This window comes from Phoenix dactylifera, chromosome 2 (assembly GCF_051530095.1).
Source record: "Phoenix dactylifera cultivar Ajwa chromosome 2, Ajwa_hap1_PhDact_Kaust_v1.1, whole genome shotgun sequence".
In the NCBI taxonomy this organism is placed as follows: domain Eukaryota; kingdom Viridiplantae; phylum Streptophyta; class Magnoliopsida; order Arecales; family Arecaceae; genus Phoenix; species Phoenix dactylifera.
In genome coordinates this window covers 24,403,872-24,425,400 of record NC_143191.1, presented here as the reverse complement: position 1 = coordinate 24,425,400, position 21,529 = coordinate 24,403,872, and the positions used below count along the sequence as shown (strand labels likewise).

The window sequence follows — 21,529 nt, the reverse complement described above, 5'->3', positions numbered from 1 at the left end:
GAGTGAAAGAGGTGGGGAGGAGAGAAGAAAAAAGAGATAAACAAAGGATCGACTCACAGGCCGATGATGGAGATCCACTCGAGGGTGGAGTAGATGGAGTCAGGATCATCCGGCCGCCACGAATCCTTCACAGATCTCACCACGGCGGCGAACGACTCCGCCTCCCTCTTCGTCTCCTCCGCCACCGGCGGCGGAAGCCATGCGTTGTAGAGATGCATCCCCCCCCCGTCCCTCGCTCTCTCCTCTCTCGCCGTAAGCTGCTTGCTCGGGAGTAGGCGATTTCTTGATTTCGTGCGCTGGGGACCGGTCACATATTTATCCTGTTCTCCACTGTCCTCGTCCTCAAGGCGAGAAGCGCAGTACAATATTTCTCTCGTTTCGTCTTTCCCTGAGGGAAGACGCGCAGGCTTGACTGCCTGTACGAACACAGCGGGTCACCGGCGTTGACCACGTGTCTTATTTTGATTGGTGTGAGAGAAATAGAGCGGTCGGAAAGGCTAATAAGTCACGCGGGCTTTTGTCTTTTGTAGACCGTCCTTTTTTTTTTTTTTCCGGCCTGGTGGTTGGTAGCAACTGGGAGTCTGGGAATATAGTGCGATTTGGGTAAAAAAAGTTCGCCAATTTACCCGTGTTCTAAATAGTTTTCCAATTTAGTCATGTCAAAAAAACTTTGTTGCTAAATTGATTTTAACGATCTAGGAGATAGGTGAGTTGGCTTTCCATTAGTCAGGTAAAAACATCCCATATTTTTTGTTCCCAAAATACATCATTATATGCTAATACACTAATAAATCCTAATTGCTCACTTGTTTTCTTTGTTTCCGACGAACCCTAACCAAGGTGGTATAGTTGTAATCCCCGCCCAATTTTGAGCCAAAAGATTGACGAATTCTGGTTGGATTTTTATATTTTTCGCTTAAAATTTTCTTCTTTTTCTTTTAGTTGGTGAGTTTTACATTCTTTCTCACCAACAATTCTGGATATCTTGATCTATGTTTCTCAAAAGATACATTTCACATTACTTTTGGATATTAAAACTTTTATCTTTTTTTATTTTTCCAATACTTGACTATGTAAATCTTGTATTGATCTCTAAATATGTTGTTGCAGTTTGTACAAATTTGGGTGATATAACTTCTTTTCTTCTAATTTTTTTGGTGATCAAAATTTAGTTATATCAATTTGGGTTTTCGGATTAATGTATTCAATATTGTTGCCTCTTGTGCAACAGTATCGATCTTCGAATGGTTAGGAGATAATAGTAATAGATTTCAGAGGTACTTTCTAATGCTTAAAAGAATATGGATGAATTATTTTCTCATATACGTATTAAAAAGATAATACTTATCCAGAAAATGCATATTTCCGAGTAAGTTTCATGCTCCCCAAAGAACGGGCTCTTAAGTTATCATGCTGGAAGTTAGCATGCCTAATGATTTGGCCACCATCCAATATTTAGGCTTGTTTAAGGAACCAAATAGAATTGGACTGAATTTTATGCTGCACTCATGAATTGAGTAAGCTATTTGGGTATGACCAATGTTAATCCAACACCTCTATTCCGAATCATCTAGAGGAAAAAATTTTAAGAACCTGCTATTCTTGGAGTTTAAAACAGGATTTTTTATCACAGAATATGAAGCTAAGCCCAATCCATGTCACCTGGACCTTTCCCCACCCATTTTTCTAGAACAAAAAAAAAACTATTTCCCTCCTATGAAGGATATGTTTGGAGGATTGGGCTAGAAATCCTATAGCATTCTTGGGTTAGGCCAGTACAACCAACAAAATTATAGGATTGTAGGTTGAACTAGGCTTATATTTATAAATATCTAGGAGTAGCTTTAGAGTAGACCAGTCTGAATATAAGGAGAAAGAAAAAAAGGTATGCCGGCCTTTTTGCTGGTTACACCATTCCAATCTATAAATTTTATAGAATTTTCAACCCAATCATCCCCTCCAAAAAAATATATGTGAATCTTGTTGGATCGTACATGATTATCTAAGCAACCTTTTATGTGGGTCTTTCTTTCTTCCTCTTAACAAGGCATACTAACTTGATAGTATCCGACCTGTCATGATCGCGGCCGAAACTATTTTTTACAGGAATAGGACTTGGACGGACCAACAGGCCAACTTCTGAAAGATATTGCTACATAAATACGCAAACAGATCCTTCAAAATAAAAAGGAAAAAATCCTATTATCCTACTAGCCATGGTCTGCCCTGTCTGAATCATATACATAATTAACATGTCCAATTTTTGCGTCCAATTCTCCTCTGTTGAATCATGCTCCGCAAGCTACTGCCCAATTTCTATTAGAAAATTCTGCCGATTCTCACTGGATTTATCAAACACGTGCAAAGCACGTGCTCACAGATATAATCAGAGTTTGTTTCACCTTCAAGAACTCCAGGTCAGCCCGGGCGGACCTGACCTCACAGATATAATCAATGCATATAAAAGTCTAAAGGTAAATCATAAGAAAAATTACTACTTGTAAAGAATGAAGCATGCTATTCATTCCGGGGGAATAAATTTTAACCGTTCTGAAATTATGACAAAACTTGGCATTTGACCATAAGATTTAATGTTGTATGCTTGTTCTCAGAGACAATAAGATGCATTGCAATGCATGGTGACCAGGCTAATTCCTTCACCCAATATCAATCATCGGAGCATAACACTGGAAAACTTGTCAACCTCACATAGGTCCTTTTAATCCAATGTCTTCCGCCCTCTGTTCATTGATCATGAACAGAAATTCTCATACAAGTCATGAAATCTATATACATTATTGACCTTTTTCCTTATCAACTTAAGCTTTTGAGGTCAATTGATTAGTCATGCTATCAAAAAGCTCGGTTTTGTTAGAAGCCTGGATATGCTTTAGTGAAATACAGCACTATGCTCCCCTTAAAGACCATTGTAAAGAGACTGAAACGAGGCCTTGCCCTGCCATTCTTAATCAGGTGAGTAACTAACTTGACGGTTAGTGAATATTTGGCTGATAATGCTTCTACCTTTAAGAAACCTAAGTTCACTACACACTGCATGTTGAATTATAATCCATACAAAAAATATATTTAATTAATCACCAAGAAATATATAATAACATTGAGGTTGCCTGCTAATAAAATAAACCTAACAAGGCTATTAAATACAACCTGATGAATGTATATACTGACAAATCAGTAAACAAAAATATTCAAAGTTTATGCATCCAAAGGGATCCATTCCAATTCAAGTTCCATCTCTCCAGACTCCACATTTTGCAGCTTTAGAAACACCTCTTGTTTTACATTCCCATTAATGATGTTTACAGTGCTATCTTTGATTAGCGCATTATCACTTGTTTTAAACCACTTCCCAATCTGCATGTCGCCAAGAAGCTTGGCATCCCCAAATGCCATGGCAGCTGTTACCATTGGTTGGAGATCGACCTCAGCTTCACCCATTATATCATCAGCAGAGAACACATCATGATCAAACACTTGCTGCTTAGACGAGAGAACCAGATGTCATATTCCAACACAATTCTTTATTAGATTAAAGTTGAGAGAGAAATGCCAGATTCTGTAGGCAGAGTCTGTAGGCAGAAATATGTTTTTCCAGAAAAAATGAGTGTGAGTTGTGCGATTACTGGGTATATTTTGAATTTTCCCAGAAAAAAAGGAGTATGAGTTGGGCAACTAGTGGGTATACTTCGAAGCATAGAAAACTCATTTATATAAACTAACCAGTTTCAAAGCCCCATAGCATCGAGGAATTGATAGCGTAAGCTCCTCATTCCATATTGGGTTTAAATTGCTATTTTTTACTGTTGTCTGCACCCTCTGCAAGAATCCATCATCTAATTAGCATCCAGATTCCCCATTTTTAGTAAAGACTGTATAGCATGAAATAAAGGTGAAGAACATAAATTGTTGATATATTCTTCTAAATAAGTAAGATTTTCATGCACCAGAGAAATAACTCACCTGCTGCCCAAGGGTTAAAACAACATATGGGTCACTAGTTAGCATATCTCGAACAGCTAAATTTGTGCCTCTTATCACCTTTACCCTTAAAACTCCAATGAATTCCCCCATGTCTGCCTGTGATCATTTGACAACCTCATGACTAAGTTATCGTAAGGTACATTAATTAGCCAATAAACCCCATCACACAAGTGTGACAAGTGATATGCTAATAATAAGAAACAGCAAATACATGTATCCGTAGATGCATAGAACAGAGCCTCAAATAGTTCCTTAAACTATAAAATACAAGTATATGAAAGATGACTCATGACTTACTGCCTTCCTTGAGTTGTTTGAATTGAAACTGCTGTCAAAATTCTTTCCAGATTCACAAGATTTGAAAGACATCTTTGAGGAGACAATGCGCAAGCTTGGTTTCAAAAATTCTTGCAACTCGTACTTAGACCTACAGAAGAATAAAAGGGTGCTTTAGAATGAGCAATCATCACTGAAATATGAAACAATTGACCTTATGGTATACTCCACCTAATGAACTTGGTCCGGTCCTCGTTACTTGAGTGTGGTTTTGGTTTTGGATATTCTTTAGGAAGGAAAGCCTCATAAATTGAATTGGCATAAGAATTTCCACCAACCTCGACCATAGAGTCAATGTCACCATCAGACCACTCATCTAATGTCACTGACAAAACCTGAATGTGAAAAAAAGGCAAAAAAGAACCATGAGCTAAACATTGATAAATAATCAAATACAGTTCATTTTTTTTTTTTGGTAGACAATCAAATACAGTTAATGATAAGAATTTTGAAGCAATAAAGATGCACAAAGGTTGCCTTCCCCCAGGAATGGAGAGAGAGAGAGAGAGAGAGAGAGAGAGAGAGAGAGAGAGGGAGGGAGAGAGAGAGCAACTCCTTACAAGGGTGCAAATGGGTGGGGTTGGATATGGGACTGTGACAACCCAAATTAAATCCAAATTGTTTTCAGTACAGGATCTGGGGTCTTGAGATAAATCCACACTCATGTACTCAACAGGTTCAGAATAAATTAACTTCGAATTTGTGTTAATCCAAGCTCATATGTTGCATCCTACCATGGACATCAATATGATGAGATATAGTCAGGTGATATCTTATTTTGTGAACACAACAACTCAGGTTGAGAGCAAGGTTTTGGTTCAGGATCCAAACCTAGGGCCAGATTTTTGGGTCCAAGTTGGGCCAAAACAAGAATGAGTTTAGATTTGATCTGGGCCAAGAAAACTTGTTTGCACCTCTTGCATCTTGGAAGTCCACATTTCTAAATAACTAAATTCTTCGATTTGCATCTCACCAGTACAAAAAGGATGTGACCTGAGGCTTACAGATCCATTTAAGTCAAGCTTATCTCTCATAAAAAAGCTGACTGCCGCTCAGTTACTTTGTTGGCATCTTAAACATGCTGCAAACAGGCATATGGAACCCGTCTCGTGCATCTAGCAAGCTATGATTTAAGTGATTTGCACCAATCCAATGCATGCATGGAAATGTTGAGTGCTAGCATCAGAAATGAAAATAAAAACAGAATGCTTATGAATGATAGCAAGCAGCCTAAGAAAACCATGATATCAATCACCACTTATATGACCTTTGATATATCTGAACCAAGCCTCCTGTGAACATCACTACATTTTAAGCATATAAAGACTCCAATGTTAGCTGACCTGTAAAGACAAACAAAGAATTGTTCAAATAATAGGTTTTAAATGCCAACTCATACTCTAGCACATCAAACACCATTTTTGTAATTGCATATAAACTACAGCTACCAAAATTAAGCCTACCTAACGTTTAATCTAATGAACTAGTGCAAGATAAGAAATTCTCATAAGAAAAAGGAGAAAGCAACCCATCATGTCATTAGTGATAATTAAGTTAAAGAACACTATCGTACAACTAATGCCCAAGAACATATAAGATTGATTTGTTATAAAATTCAAGATGAGTAGATATTTAAATGCAGAAGTGTACCTGCAATTTGGGACCTTGGGAGATGTTTACTTTTTGTAATTTTTGTTGTTTTAAGCATATGCAAATATTTAATAATCTTATCTATATTGCTTTCTACACCATTTAACAACTGAAACAGCAGATAATGAGATATTTCTAACTCGAAAGGCATAAGAAATAAATATGGTTATCCATAATATGGATCCTGATTCACAGATTTTCAAAATTAATGGAAGCACAACAATATTGAATTCTCATATACAAACTCAGTGTCTTGCCCCTATTTAAACCAACATTTCTTCTTCCTCATTACTCTATGACAATTCTATTGTGAAAATACTAATCAGTGACTCCTCTTTATTTTCATTTTGGCACAAGAGAGTGAATTTTCCTAACTACACAATTGATCACCATGACTTTCTTCATCAGTTAAGTTTATGTTGCTTTCCAACATACAATGAGGTGCCCCATTTAAGAACACTCCCATTGACCAGATTATTGAAGTTGGCACAATGGCATACATGACTATGACTACATAACATTCTAACTATACCAGAATCTTGGACTCGTCTGTTTCTTCCAGGACCTTAAAATAGAGTTTCATTGGAGTTCTTTTGTTGAGCCTTGTGAGCACTCACTTTGCTTCACAACAGAAGTTAAAGGGGCTGGGAGGGGGAAGAATGCAGATATTAACTACAAGGGACTAATGGAGTTAAGAAAGGCTGAACATGATCCAGATTTCAGCCCCATAAAGGAATTCAAAAAATTCTACTATAAAGGAAAATGTAAGATTTGCTGTGCATAAATAGGACAAAAGTTTTTAATACGGTTAAGATGACCCTTCTAAATGAAGTTCAAATTGTCCTAACAAGTAAACTAAGAGGAATCACTGGCATAGGTCAACAGTAGAATTATATGTGCTAATAATCGATAGAGAGGGCAATAAAATGGGGGAAAAAATTGATCTCTCTTTCCGAAATGCGTGCAACTAACCAATGCTTTCTTTCCTTATTGTGGGCCATGAGTACTTTTCCCAAGTGTAAATCATTTATTGGGGAGGAAGAAAACATTAAAGCATGACAAGAGGAAAAAGAAGAAATGATGCCACAGATAAATAAGGACAAGAAAGATCAACCTGCTAATGAGCATTTCAAAGCTTTCTCAACTCAATAACACTAACTGGGGAGAAGGGATTGATAAGGAAGTTAAACTAACATGGAAGAGAGTTAGGAGAAGAGGATTTACAAAACCTTCTAGCAACACCAAATGTATCCTTTAATAGGAATTACAGATAAAGGATCCATAAATCTGCCTCCAAATAATTGGGACTGGGCTTGATAAATACAGCATGGTACTAGTCACGGAAAATGGGCCCTTCTCAAAAACAGATTAAAAATCCAAGCCTTTGCCATCAAAATAGTGTCAGACATGTTGCATAATCCTAAGTATAAACTTGATGGTAGGATTATTATTTCTGCGAATAAGTAGGATTCATCAGATTTTTGTCATTCAGCCCTTTGAAAATTGGAGCAAAATTCCTAGACAAGGGAACTCTACGCAAGAGGGGCCTTTTATGGAATAGAAGGCACATTAGCAGGTAAGGGACCTACCTTATTGGTTGCAGTTTCAGCTTGTGCTTCTTGTCATGGAGGGTGGGGGGGCCTTAAAGATAATATTGTCTTAATCATATGAAAAAAGTTGACCATATAATTTCAAATGGATAAATCAGAGTAATCAAGGTATAGAAAGTCATAATGTTTTTTTTTTTTTACAAAATTAAGAAGTAATGTCCATTAAACATATGTTATTAGGAATTTAGTTATTTTTAATTTTCTCAAATTTCAGAAAATCTCAGGCAGCAAATAATGAACCAACATTGACCAAAATACAATTTAAAAAGTCAGAGTATGCACAAGATAATATATTTTTGCATGAGGGATATCTTCTATAAGAAAGGATTGAAATTAAATATTGGATGAATCTAAATAACCAAGTAAATTAGTCACTACCAGCCAAATATATCTTAGCAAACATGAAGATGAATGGTATTGCAAGATACTAGGACTTACACCCATTTGGGATCTGGAGCACCACAATCTGCACAAATACGATTATCACTTTTAAGCATAAGCTCCTTTAGTTTCCTTGGTGTGCCTGTCACAGAAATGAGGGAAAATTAGTTGAAAACAAGCTTTAACCGGATGTGTATTCACTTCTTGTGAAGATCTGCATACTTGTTCTCATTAAATCATTACAAATAAGCACATATGTTATCTCAATATGAAGTATAAAAGTATTCTGCATAGTATCACACCATCTTCTATGTGCAGCATAATTCTACGAAGATGAGCAGATTTAGTGAACAATATCACAAACATTTTACCTAAAGCTGCACAAGATATCCTAAGTATATATTTGAAAGAAAATCGTATCATAAATGGCCAAAGGCCTCATACCACAAGAAGTGAAGGTTCTATATTTCTCTTCATCAATGACTCCTGTAAAAGGTAATGTATTTGTAGATGTAATAAACTTCCATAAAAATCTATCCACCACACTCTGTTAATCCTCTTAGTTACAAATATGAGCCCTCTTCTTAAGAGGTATTAGTATGCTGACAATATAATACATGACCAAAACAGCATCAGAAGCTCTTTTTAACTTGGTAATGTAAATAGACTCACAAACACCTTGATCTAAAAGATAATGTGCTCATCCAAAAGGCCAGGGATCAAACTAGATAAGCCATTTACACACATGTACGACATGAGAAAGACCGAGAACTACATATTATTGATAAATAACACAGTGCTCTAATGAGTGCCAGTGAAGATGGATGATGATGGCAATGACAATAGCAAGCAAGCAAGCATGCACGCACTTACTTATATATAATAAACATCAAGTATTAAACTACTAGTTATATGTCCAGGATATATAACTGTACCTGAGACAGGCTTGTCATTCTTGGAGTAGCGATTACTCATCTCTTCACTTGGCAAACCTTGATCAACCACCAGATTATATCTCGATCTACATCACCAAAACACCAGCCACGATAAAAGCCTCATGAATCAATATAGCCAATTAAAAGTGAAAATTAAGCTTTCCATGACATGCACTTTTTATTAGTCTTCCAACACTATAGCAGTTCTATCAAAGAGAGACCAAGAATTGAAAACAGAAAAAGGATCAACTTAATTTACAGACCACATTTAGAACAATAAAACTATGAGTTCCCTATTTTCTTTTGTTTTTTTAAAAAAAGCACCACCAAATCAATTATTAGAAATTTAGGAATGCTAACAATATGAATACCATATAAGTGAACAGAAAGCAACCAACTTAAAAAGATAGATCAGATTCAAGGTTTGCAATATCCATGCTTGTGAAAACAGCCACGAATTCCTGTAATTGTGCATCAAAATAATAAAACACACTTCCTCAAACTCTCAAACCAGGAATTAAAAAGGCACGCCATAATTAACACCGATCTCTTCCTATCCAAATAAAACAACGCGATCACGATTTCATAATGACTTTCCTCTCGCAAAATAGAATCTTTCTCGATCGATAAACATAAGGGAGCGACATTTATGAAAACAGATCGAACACAAACCAGATTAAACTTCAAGAAAACGATCAGATCTCTAAAAATATAATCTTTCATTGAAACGGAGACAGAAGAGCATATTCTCCGAAACAAAAGGGGAAAATTTTTGCATCACATCAGTAAACAAAAGTACCGAGTTTTGAATCGAAATTGATGGCTTGAATTGGGATCGATCATACGGGAGAATGCGAAAGGCGATACGATCGAAATCCTTCGGCTTCCCGCAGCCGTGTGGGGCTTGGACTCTCGGCCTTCTCTGAAGGCTATCCTATCTGTTCTTCGAATTTAAAAATTGAGAAACCTCTCCTATCGAGGCCTCCAAATAACGAGCAATTCTATCACACCGAGTCCGTTTGTATCAACTGTAACCCGGCACCGGCCGGTCCAGGAGTATCACCCCAACCACCCGTCCGCTTCGGCCTTCGAGGCGGTTACCAGTCCGGTTCACGTTTCACCCGGCCCGACTTTGGGTCAAGAAGCATTAGCTTTGTTCAATTACTGTGGGCAATATTTCAAACTCTAAGCCAAGTCAAGCCGTGTGGTGAGCGAGTGAGGTTTGAACTTTGAAACCTAATGCCGGATGGGAGCCAATCCAAGTTGCCCCGCTCGTTTTAAACCATTATAGTTCGTTACTTCGTTTTTTTTTCCCTCCTGTTTTTAGTAACCTCTAGTTTGTTTCTCTTTGAAGCTATTCTTTTACATTGCATGGATGCAGAAGTTACTGCCAGTTTGTGGGTTGTAACTGACTCGATAGTTGACAAAAGCCGCCATTTTTGGAATCTTATGGTTAGCATGTACGAGAGAGTAAAACTAGTTATGAAATAATGGATGTGCATACATGGGGTCTTTGTTCAATGATTGTTTAAATAATGGCCAAATCATTGAGGACCAGAAAAGGATCAGATTGGAGGTGCCATGCAACTTAGAAGTATATTCCATACAGGAGCACCAATCATCAATTATGTGATTAAACTTTCAATGGGATGGGGATTATAGCAATGAAGGCAATTTTTTTGCTTAGTTAGCTAATGCCATGAGCATTATATAGTTGTGAAAGACTTATTACCGGGTGTCATGCCCTGAATATCCTACGGAACGTGACCACGAAATGTATAAGGCCTCAAAATCTATATGAGAACATTGAAGGTAGTTCTAGGTATGGGTCAAGAGGAACTGCTGTAGGAAATTAATTGAAACTTTGCAATGTGAAACCATGCAGTATCGGACACGCAAATAGTATTGATGATGCCATTTTCACTATTTTTAAACATTAGAATTGATAAAGGGAAAAACGGATTATTCAGCCCACAACTAAAAGGCCCCCCAGTTTCGGCCCAGTAAATACCAACGACGAATAACTAAACCTTCACCTTAGCCCAGAGCCAGCTCGTCCTCGGAACACCACCAACTCCGGATATTCGCCGACTCCCCCAACCAAGCTCGGGGTATCTCCCGATAAATGCGGACCCATCTCGACCAAGTTCGAGACGCCAACCCCAGTAATGTATAGCATACGCTCCGACCCTCGTGCTCGGAGCGCTTCTTTAAGTACATCTCGAAACTCGGAAAACCGAGCCCTTCCAGCCTACACCAAGCCGGCCTCACTAAACGCATGACGTGACTATTTAATGAGCTCGGCCTCGCCAACAACCACATCCACGCGCAGGCCCACGCCCACCTACGCGGCTGTACTCCACCACACTGCCGCATCATGCCTCCATAACTAGCCAACAGCAGTCAGACGGCACCTTGACTACTCCGGCTATACCCTGCTGTGACTATCAATGCCCTACCATTTCTAAGAACGGGTTGTACCACACGTCACCTGCCTACCTGAGCTGCACGCCATCCGGCTCAGAGCCATACCCTCTCATGATGGGGATTGACAGTACCTCCGTCACCCGGGCCACTCCACCAAGGCTATAAATAGTTCGGTCAGATACTTTCTAAAGGAGGCTCTCTTGGCTGGTCCAAACATTTGCCTACTCTAACTTGATTGTCGGAGGGCCCTCACCAGAAAAACCGGTGAGGCTTTGTGCAGGTCCGCGGCCGTCATGCAGGAGTTGGTTCCCGTCTTCCCCTCTCCACACCAGCGGCTCCCTCAGCTCAACCGGCCTGGTCACCCTCGGGCCAGATTTGAACCACAACATATTTGGCGCTAGAGGAAGGGCTTGAGTCGTGATCGCGAGGATAATAAGCCAAGGGGCCCCAAATGCATCGAGCAGCCGGGAATCAATGCCCGACTGTTCTCTCCAAGGTCCACCTCCAGCATCACCCGTCCCTGTGAACCAAACCTCTTCGATCCAGCCAGGGCAATTCTACCTGCTCGCCCAGCAAGTCTAAACCCTGGCCGTGGTTATCCAAACTCTTCATCCGGCTGGAGCTCCATCAATCACCGCCCTACGTTGATGCCGCCCTGGCCCTGAGGGGCCGGGGGAAGGCCACGCTCACCGGCCCGAGGCTGATGACCCCAGTTGCAAATTACTCCCCCAAGGGAGGACCTTGGCCCCCTTCAAGTCAAGGCTTTCTTCCTTAGACTGTAACCTAATGAAGTTATCTTTCGGAATTCTTCCGAGGTGTCTCTAAAGTATCTTAGGAGGCTCGACGCACATTCGATATCCCGGCAGCGCAAATCATACACCTTGAGGAGCATCTACAAAGTCACCCTTTGAGCTCGGCTCGAGATGCCCTGCGGTGTCAACGGGGAGCCTAGGCAGAGCACTCCCGTCCGCAGGATTCTACAAGTTCGCCCCTGATCTGAGTGGAGGGCATCTACAAAGTCGCCCTTTGAGCTCGGCTCGGGGTGCCCTGCGGTGTCAACGGGAAGCCTAGGCAGAGCACCCCCGTCCGCAGGATTCTACGAGTTCGCCCCTGATCTGAGAGGGGGGCATCTACAAAGTCACCCTTTGAGCTCGGCTCGGGGTGCCTTGCGGCATCAACGGGGAGCCTAGACAGAGCACCCCCATCCGCAGAATTCTATGAGTTCGCCCCTGATCTGAGTGGGGGGCATCTACAAAGTCACCCTTTGAGCTCGGCTCGGGGTGCCCGGTGGCGTCAATGGGAAGCCTAGGCAGAGCACCCCCGTCTATAGGATTCTATGAGTTCGCCCTGATCTGAATGGGAGACATCTACAAAGTCACCCTTTGAGCTCGGCTCGGGGTGCCCTGTGGCGTCAACGGGGAGCCTAGGCAGAGCACCCCTATCTGCAGGATTCTACGAGTTCGCCCCTGATCCACAAGACGTTCGGGTGGATGTCTATCCCCGAACTTATTATTCTCGAGGTGGCTTCAGCCCCTCAAGTGGATTTCTAAGTCTCGAGGTGGCTTTGGCCCCTCGAGCAAATTTCTACGTTCAGGTGGATGTCTATCCCCGAACTTATTATTTCCGAGGTCGCTTCGGCCTCTCGGGTGGATTTCTAAGTCTCGAGGTGGCTTTAGCTCCTCTTGTAAGTTTCTACGTTCGGATGGATGTTTACCCCCGAACTTACTATTACCGAGGTGGCTTCGGCCCCTCGGGTGGATTTCTAAGTCTCGAGGTGGCTTTGGCTCCTCGAGCAAATTTCTACGTTCGGATGGATGTCTATCCCGAACTTATTATTTCCGAGGTGGCTTCGGCCCCTCGGGTGGATTTCTAAGTCTCGAGGTGGCTTCGGCCCCTCGAGCAAGTTTCTACGTTCGGATGGATGTCTATCCCCGAACTTATTATTTTCGAGGTGGCTTTGGCCCATCAGGTGGATTTCTAAGTCTCGAGGTGACTTCGGCCCCTCGAGCAAGTTTTTTACGTTCGGATGGATGTCTATCCCCAACTTATTCCCGATGTGGCTTCAGCCCGTCGGATGGATTTCTTAGTCTCGAGGTGGCTTCGGCCCCTCGAGCAAATTTCTACGTTCAGATGGATGTCTATTCCCGAACTTATTATTTCTGAGGTGGCTTCGGCCCCTTGGGTGGATTTTTAAGTCTCGAGGTCGCTTCGGCTCCTCGAGCAAATTTTTACGTTCGGATGGATGTCTATCCTCGAACTTATTACTCTCGAGGTGGCTTTGGCCCCTCGGATGGATTTCTAAGTCTCGAGATCGCTTCGGCCCCTCGAGCAAATTCCTACGTTCGGATGGATATTTATCCCCGAACTTATTATTTGCGAGATGGTTTCAGCCCATCGGGTGGATTTCTAAGTCTCGAGATGGCTTCGGCCCCTCGAGCAAGTTTCTACGTTCGAATGGATGTCTATCCCCGAACTTATTATTTCCAAGGTGGCTTCAGCCCTTCGGGTGGATTTCTAAGTCTCGAGGTGGCTTCGGCCCCTCGAGCAAGTTTCTACGTTCGAGTAGATATCTATCCCCGAACTTATTATTTCTGAGGTGGCTTCGGCCCCTCGGGTGGATTTCTAAATCTCGAGGTGGCTTCAGCCCCTCGAGCAAGTTTCTACGTTCAGGTGGATGTCTATCCCCAAACTTATTTCCGAGGTGGCTTCGGCCCCTTGGGTGGATTTCTAAGTCTCGAGGTGGCTTCGGCCCCTCGAGCAAATTTCTACGTTCGGATGGATGTCTATCCCCGAATTTATTATTCTTGAGGTGGCTTCGGTCCCTCGGGTGGATTTCTAAGTCTCGAGGTGGCTTCGGCCCCTCGAGCAAGTTTCTACATTCGAATAGATGTCTATCCTCGAACTTATTATTTTCGAGGTGGCTTTGGCCCCTCGGATGGATTTCTAAGTCTCGAGGTGGCTTTGCCCCACAAGCAAATTTGTATATTCGGGTGGATGTCTATCCCCGAACTTATTATTCTCGAGGTGGTTTCGGCTCCTCGGATGAATTTCTAAGTCTCGATGTGGCTTCGGCCCCTCGAGCAAATTTTTACATTCGGATAGATGTCTATCCCCGAACTTATTATTTTCGAGGTGGATTCGGCCCTTCGGGTGGATTTCTAAGTCTTGTGGTGGCTTTGGCCCCTCGAGTAAGTTTCTACGTTTGGGTGGATGTCTATCCCCAAACTTATTATTCTCGATGTGGCTTCGGCCCCTCGGGTGGAGTTCTAAGTCTCGAGGTGGCTTCGGCCCCTCGAGCAAGTTTCTACGTTTGGGTGGATATCTATCCCCGAACTTATTATTCCCGAGGTGGCTTCGGCCCCTCAGATGGATTTCTAAGTCTCGAGGTGGTTTCGGCCCCTCGAGCAAGTTTCTACGTTTGGATGGATGTCTATCTCCGAACTTATTATTTTCAAGGTGGCTTCGGCCCCTCGAGTGGATTTTTAAGTCTCGAGGTGGCTTCGGCCCCTCGAGCAAGTTTCTACGTTCGGAAGGATATCTATCCCCGAACTTATTATTTCCGAGGTGGCTTCAGTCCCTCGGGTGGATTTTTAAGTCTCGAGGTGGCTTCGGCCCCTCGAACAAGTTTCTATATTCGGATGAATGTCATCCCCGAACTTATTATTCTCGAGGTGGCTTCAGCCCCTCGGATGGATTTCTAAGTCTCGAGGTGGCTTTAGCCCCTCGAGCAAATTTCTACGTTCGGATGGATGTCTATCCCCGAACTTATTATTTCTGAGGTGGCTTCAACCCCTCGGGTGGATTTTTAAGTCTCAAGGTGGCTTCGGCCCCTCGAATAAATTTCTACATTCGGGTGGATGTCTATCCCCGAACTTACCTACACGCCTGAGTTAACAAAAGCCCTTGGACGGGCCTCTATCCTTGAGATAATCTACGATCGCTTCTTTCGCTCTTCCGGGCAAGGCTTGGAATGGCCCACGCTATTAAATGAAGAGCTGCGAGCTCGTTTCCCACGAGATCTATCCTAGGGGTATACCAAACTTGGAGTTCCTCCAAGTACTAAGCGCTGCTCCTGCTGTGTAAAACGGGCCCGAGTTTGAGTCACATAATTCGAATCTTAATACCTAGGCACGAGACAGAGCAAACTCAAAACATTTGCTAAAAGAAAAAGGGGACTTTATTGCAAGAAAAAGCCAAAAGCCGAGTAGAAGAGCACCCGACCTCATGGTCGGGAGAGTTACAAAGAGCCTAAACGGCCAACCTTACAAAAGTAAAAATAAAAATCAATCGACGTGGATGACCTCCGCATTAATATCAGTCGCGGCCTCCAGCTCAGCTGCAACTTCGAGAGCACCATCCCTGCCTGCTGTGGTGGTTTCAGCTCCAGGGCCGTCCTCAGGAATGGCTAATGATTCCATCCCATTAGCCTTTATGGAGGCAATCTCCGACCCAGTCTCCCCAGCAACTTCAGCGGCGTCCTCTCCTTCCTCAGCGGCCCCGTTCGTGTTCGGTCCAAGGCTACTGAGATCGACCCCAGGGCAGAGCTGCTGAACTTGGAAACGACAATTGTCGAAACCTTGGATCATGGCGGCAGCAGCCCCTTCCACCAGTTCGGCAATATATTCCCCCGACTGGTGGAAATTCTTGATGGCCTCGCGAGCGGACGATTGCACCAGGCCCTCGAGCTTCCCGATCTTCAACTCTCGCTCCTCCGCCTCGCCCCGAAGGCGGGCTAGAGCAGCTTCAAGCTCGGCAATATGGCTTGCTGAAGAAGAGCAGGCTTGGGAGTGCTCAGCCTCCATGACTTGGATGTGAGCGACCTTATCCTTTATTACGGCTTCGGAAGCGCATACCTTCTTCTTGGTCTTCCGAAGCCGTTGTTCGGCGGCAGCAGCTTTCTCCTCGGCTTCGTGCCGCTGCTGCTCAGCGGCTGCCACTCGACCCTCGGCTTCCTGCCGGCATTGCGCAGCAGACGCCGCCCGGCCTTCAGCCTCTTGACTTTGGAGCTCGGCACGCTCCATCCTCAATCGGAGTACCTTCAGCTCCTCCCGATCGGTGAGCATGTTGGACATCAACACGTCGACTACGTGAAGAGACTAGCATGGAAAGGGAAGTGTCAACGAAAGTTAAACACCAACAAAACAAAAAGGACGAAAGAATGAACATCACTTACCTGTATGCTCGCTGAATAGACATGATCGACGAGGTTGCCAAGATCGCCTTTCATCAGTGCACGGTCATGCGGAAGCATGATGCTTGATGACCCAAAGATTGATTCATAGATTGATTTTGATGATCACAAAACCTTGAAGTATAGATACTAATGTTTATGTTGCAAGGAGAAAGATATTTATGTTGCAAGGAACATAGCAAGTTGGAAGAACACAAGAAGGCCTCTAAAAGCACTCAAGAAAAGTTGGAAGAAAGCTACAAGTTATTGGCCCAAGTCTCAAGTTCAAAAGATTCAAATTGGAGGAGCAAATTCAAGGAAAATTTAAAAGAATAGTCTTCGAGTCGACTCCTGAGGAATTCGAGTCGACTCCAATGCTTGGCGAGTCAACTCGAGAGTAGAACGAGTCGACTCCAGGGTGTAAAAGGCAGAAAAGTCAGAGAGGGATTTTCGACCCTGAGATTCGAGTCGACTCCTGAGGAATGCGAGTCGACTCCAATGGTTGTCGGGTCGACTCCAAAGAAAGCGAGAGTCGACTCTCAGTGGTACACAAGGGAAAACTCAGAGAAGCAGTTTTTGGACACTGAGATTCGAGTCGACTCCCACAAAGTCCGAGTCGACTCCAAAGACAGCGCAACCCCAAGACAGAAGACGGTATTTTCGTCTCTGAGAGGCGAGTCGACTCCAAGACAAGTCGAGTCGACTCCAAGGCAGCGCGGCTCCAAAATACAGAGGATCAGTTTTCCGACTCTGAGATTCGAGTCGACTCCCAGACAGCTCGAGTCGACTCCAAGGCAGCGCTACACTAAGATGGCAGAAGACCAACTTTCGCAAACTGAGAGCCGAGTCGACTCTAAGGAAGTTCGAGTCGACTCCAAGACTGGACGAGCCAAAAGACAGAGGATCGGGAGTTCGGGCTCTGAGATTCGAGTCGACTCCCAGGACAGTCGAGTCGACTCGACAGGACAAAATTCAAATTTGGATCCACGGACTACAGAGGATGAGCCGACTCCAAAATTGCCAGGTCAGCGCCAGAAGTTGGCGAGTCGACTCCGGGTTAAGTCGAGTCGACTCCCAGTCAAGACGGCAACTTTAATTCAAACTTGGAACAGTTGCCGAGTCGACTCCGGAAAAGCTCGAGTCGACTCCTGCTACAGCCGAGCCGACTCCTGATCGCGCGAGTCGACTCCAAACCCAACGGTCATATTGTCAGGAGCTGCAGACTGGTTCCAACGGCTCTATTTTTGTCTCTAACGGCTATATTCTTGTTTCCACTCCATCTAAAGCTATAAAAACAAGAAGAGAGCTAGGGGAGAATGCATGGAAGTGGGAGAAAACATTTAGGAAAGAGATTACAAGGAAAATCTCCCATAAGCACAAAAAGGGCCATCCAAAGAGAAATAGAGAGAAGAAGAGCTTCCAAGTGAATCCCAAAGCTTCCTCTCCATCAGTGTGCTGCCTCGGTGATCCTCTACTTCGTGCCAAATCAGAAGAGGGTCAAGTAAAGAAGAAGTCGAGCTCCTCCATCTTCAAAACTCGTTTGAGGGCTTCTCTTTACTCTGTTTGTTTATATTGTTATATTTGCTTGTTTAAGAAGCTTTGATTTGTTTTAAACTTTGTTTTATTATCTTGTAACTTGATTCAATCACGGGATTGAATCAAGGGGTTAAGGTTTGTTGGTGAGCCAAAGGGAAAACCAACGGTGTAAGGTTTGTTGGTGAGCCGAAGGGAAAACCAACGGAGATAGGTTTGTTGGTGAGCCGAGGGTAAAACCAACGTGAAAGGGTTTGATTGTGAGCCCGGGAAAACAATCGGGGTTGGTTCTAGTCGGTGAGCCTGGGAAAACCGACCGAGTTCGTTGTGATCTCGCAAAACAACAAGTTGGGTTGTGAGCTTGTAAAACAACCGACTGTAATCTGTAGGATTATAGTGAAATTCCCAAGAAGTCTTGGGGAGTGGATGTAGGTGCTGGGGTGCACCGAACCACTATATGTTTGCTGTGTTTGTAATGCTTTTTGTCATTATCTAACTCACACACTTACTCACTTAGATAAATTGCTTGCTTAACTATTATCCGCGAATTCTTTAGTTGCAAGCATACTCAATCAAGTCACATTCTATACATCAAACTGTCGCTAAGTTTAACTTTCACTGCGCATATATACAACTTAGCATAATTAATCAAAAAGTGCTAGAAGTAGCTTAAAAGTTTTAAAAGACCCAATTCACCCCCCCTCTTGGGTTGTATCTACTGGGCAACAAGTGGTATCAGAGCAGGTGCTCAAATATTATTTGTAGTCTTAACCGACTAGAGCCAAAGATCATGACAACCCCACATAACGTATTACTTGCTGAGGGACTTTCCACAAACAGACCTCCACTGTTTGATGGATCTAACTATATTCAATGGAAAGCTAGAATGAAAATCTTTACTCAATCACAAAACTATGAGTTATGGAATGTCATAACAAATGGCCTACACACACCCACGAAATTAATTGAAAGTATGTTCGATAAAAATTTGGCTGAACTAAATGCTAAGGCTATGAACCTTCTCTACTGTGCATTTAATAAAAATATTTTCAACCAAATTTATATATGTTCATCTGCCAAACAAATATGGGATACTCTTGAAGCAACTTATGATATTTTCGAAGAACCCCATGTTAGTTTACTTGAGGATAATTGCAAGACTAACATTGAGCATGCAGGAAACACTCTAAATCAGGAAGAAAGATTCAAAAGCTTCCTAAAGACAAAGAAGAAGAGGAAGCTAGAAGAAAGGAAGAAAGAGATAAAAAGGAAGAAAGCCTTGACCAAGAAAGAGTCAAGCAAGAAATTAAAAGTTAGGAGCAACAATGATGATATTAGCTCCAAGGAACTACAAGAGGTAACTAACTCGTGCTTTATGGCACAAGAAGACAAGGTAAAATCTGAATCTACTCTTACCTCAAATGATTTTCAAGAAGAATTATCTTATGATGAATTATTAAATACTTTTCATGATTTGTATGGTGAATGTAGAAAATTAGCTGTGAAGAATAAAAATCTTAAGAAACTAAATCTGAAAATTTCAAAAGAAAGAAATTCTAATAATGAAATACAAGATAAACTAAATTCTGAAAATAAAATTTTAAGGTTAAATTCAGAACAATTAATTCAGAAAAATCAAAATTTAATTAAAGAAAATCAAAACTTAAGTAAAGAAATTAACCAATTGAAGTCTTTTATTAACAAATTTACTGTAAGTTCAGCAAGATTAAAAATGATGTTTGAAAGCCAACATACAGATTTTGATAAATCAAAATTTGGCTTAACTCCTTCACTTAGCAATGAATCCCTAAAGAAAAAGGTTATCAATTCACCAAGCAATCCATTAAATAAGATAACTTATTTCAAACATGAAAAGAATGGGCATAACAACTTTACCTATCGTTCTAACATAATTAAATCAAGTAGTAAAGTTATTACAATTAAACAAATTTGGGTTCCAAAAGGAACTATATGTCCTAACTCTCAAGGATCCAAGCAAGCTTGGGTACCCAAAATGAAAATATGAGGATGTAGACATAGATGTGCCAAGATACCCATGAAACAAATAGATTCATACAAATGGGTATTCTAGACACATTGAAACTTAAAATATACTTATGAAAAGTAATTTTAAATAATAATAATAATGAAATCAGTAATCCTTGCATCTCATCATTATTTTTGCTTTAGTATGAATTGCTAGTATTGATCAATTTTGTGATATAGAAACTACTTTTGGAAATATAATCAAATCACTTCATTTTATAGGATACTTTACTCACCCTTGGATAAAGTTGCTAAATGATTAATCATTATTAAGATTAATTCTATGAATTCTCTATATGCTTGATTGAGAGTTTTTATCCATGGCATTATTGTTTATTGATCATAGATATGATAATGTGTACTTGGTATGCTTTTGAATATATGCACTATGAATACCAAGATTAAAGAAACCATCCTTGGCACATAGAATCAACTCATGCTAGTATGTACTTAATCTCAAAAGACCTTGCCATAGGCTTACTTAGATTATCTACTTAAAGGTCAAAGTTTTGCTATGCATGCTAACTAAGGAAACAAACAAAAATCATTTCTAAATCTAAAGATGTTGTTTCCATCACTAAGTTTTCAAAAGCTTACATTGGATTTGTTCTTGGAAAATAAAACTGAAGTATTTTTCTGTATTTACTGAATCTTGTAAAAGCGTTTCAAATGAAAAAGGTTTCCAAACTGTGAAGATCATGGCACAGTGTTGAAAACCAAAATCCTGATTAAGGTTATACAGAAAATAATATTAAATTCAATTATTTCAGCTCCAAGGACATCATAAGTAAAATAGGGTTAATAGAATTCTTGAAGAAATGAAAAAGACAATTATGTATGATAGTCATCTACTCAAATAATTTTTTAAAAGACTATCATCACTGCTTGTCATACATATGATTTCTATTAGATCTATTTTTGATGAAAATTTTGATCTTCTGAAAAATGGAAAATGAACCATTGCATATCTTTCATATTTTTCAGTCGTACATGTTATGCTTGATATGCTCTTATGAAAATAATGCCAAATCTGATAAAGATACTTCTATCCTTGGATATCATTCATCAAGCAATGCATATAGAACATTCATGAAAAATTCTAGTTGTAGAGGTATCAATTCATTTTATTCTTTATGAGACTAATGATTTATTATCAAAATACTAAAAACAAATTATATATGTATATGGTTAATCTTTTATATATAACAATCTGAAAAACTTGTTAATAATTAGAACCAAAATTGGATTTTTCAGATATGCACTTAATGAAGAAAAATTGATAACTACTAAAAGACTAAATCAAGAAAAGATAGATCTTGATAAGATTTTTGCATGATTAGAAGTAAAGATCACCATTATTATTTGTTTGCTTCATGAGCTTTATAATCTGTCAAATGAATGTGTAGAATTCACTCCTATGTGGTTATTTCATTAAAAAA

At 41.1% G+C, this 21,529-nt stretch overlaps 2 protein-coding genes across 17 annotated transcripts in view; both read right to left on the bottom strand.

Annotated features, from left to right (window-relative positions):
* The window catches only part of LOC103718470 (proteasome activator subunit 4-like), a 60,228-nt gene extending 59,672 nt beyond the window's left edge, over positions 1-556 (bottom strand). For 9 of the 15 annotated variants that reach the window (XR_015975202.2, XM_088715653.2, XM_088715654.2 and 6 more), the window contains exon 1: positions 58-556. Coding sequence is in view for 7 of the 15 variants with exons in the window: in XM_088715653.2 (XP_088571779.2) it covers positions 58-218 (161 nt within the window). In the remaining 8 variants the exon portion in view is untranslated. The remainder of the gene's footprint in view (positions 1-57) is intronic. The other 6 variants (XR_015975203.2, XM_088715661.2, XM_088715667.2 and 3 more) reach the window with 3 other exon arrangements.
* A 2,484-nt stretch (positions 557-3,040) lies between these two features.
* On the bottom strand, positions 3,041-9,892 carry LOC103718473 (ADP-ribosylation factor GTPase-activating protein AGD12-like). 2 transcript variants are annotated; one of them, XM_008807318.6, is made up of 9 exons: positions 9,760-9,892; positions 8,915-9,000; positions 8,037-8,121; positions 5,606-5,681; positions 4,510-4,673; positions 4,300-4,429; positions 3,982-4,098; positions 3,742-3,837; positions 3,041-3,498 (listed from the first exon to the last, which is right to left on the bottom strand). In XM_008807318.6, the coding sequence occupies exons 2-9, from the start codon at positions 8,952-8,954 to the stop codon at positions 3,217-3,219; spliced, it is 990 nt and encodes a 329-aa protein (XP_008805540.1). In that variant the 5' UTR covers positions 8,955-9,000; positions 9,760-9,892; the 3' UTR covers positions 3,041-3,216. The 2 variants fall into 2 exon arrangements, with proteins under 2 accessions (XP_008805540.1, XP_008805539.1); XM_008807317.6 differs by having other exon boundaries at positions 9,714-9,873.
* Positions 9,893-21,529: the final 11,637 nt, after the last annotated feature.

Coding starts and splice junctions, on each gene's coding strand:
- LOC103718473 (XM_008807317.6), bottom strand. CDS start 9,757: ATGATCGATCCCAATTCAAGCCATCAATTTCGATTCAAAACTCG. Junction 8,122..8,914: donor GAATGACAAGCCTGTCTCAG/GTACAGTTATAT, acceptor TTTCTGTGACAG/GCACACCAAGGAAACTAAAG. Junction 3,838..3,981: donor TTTTAACCCTTGGGCAGCAG/GTGAGTTATTTC, acceptor GGATTCTTGCAG/AGGGTGCAGACAACAGTAAA.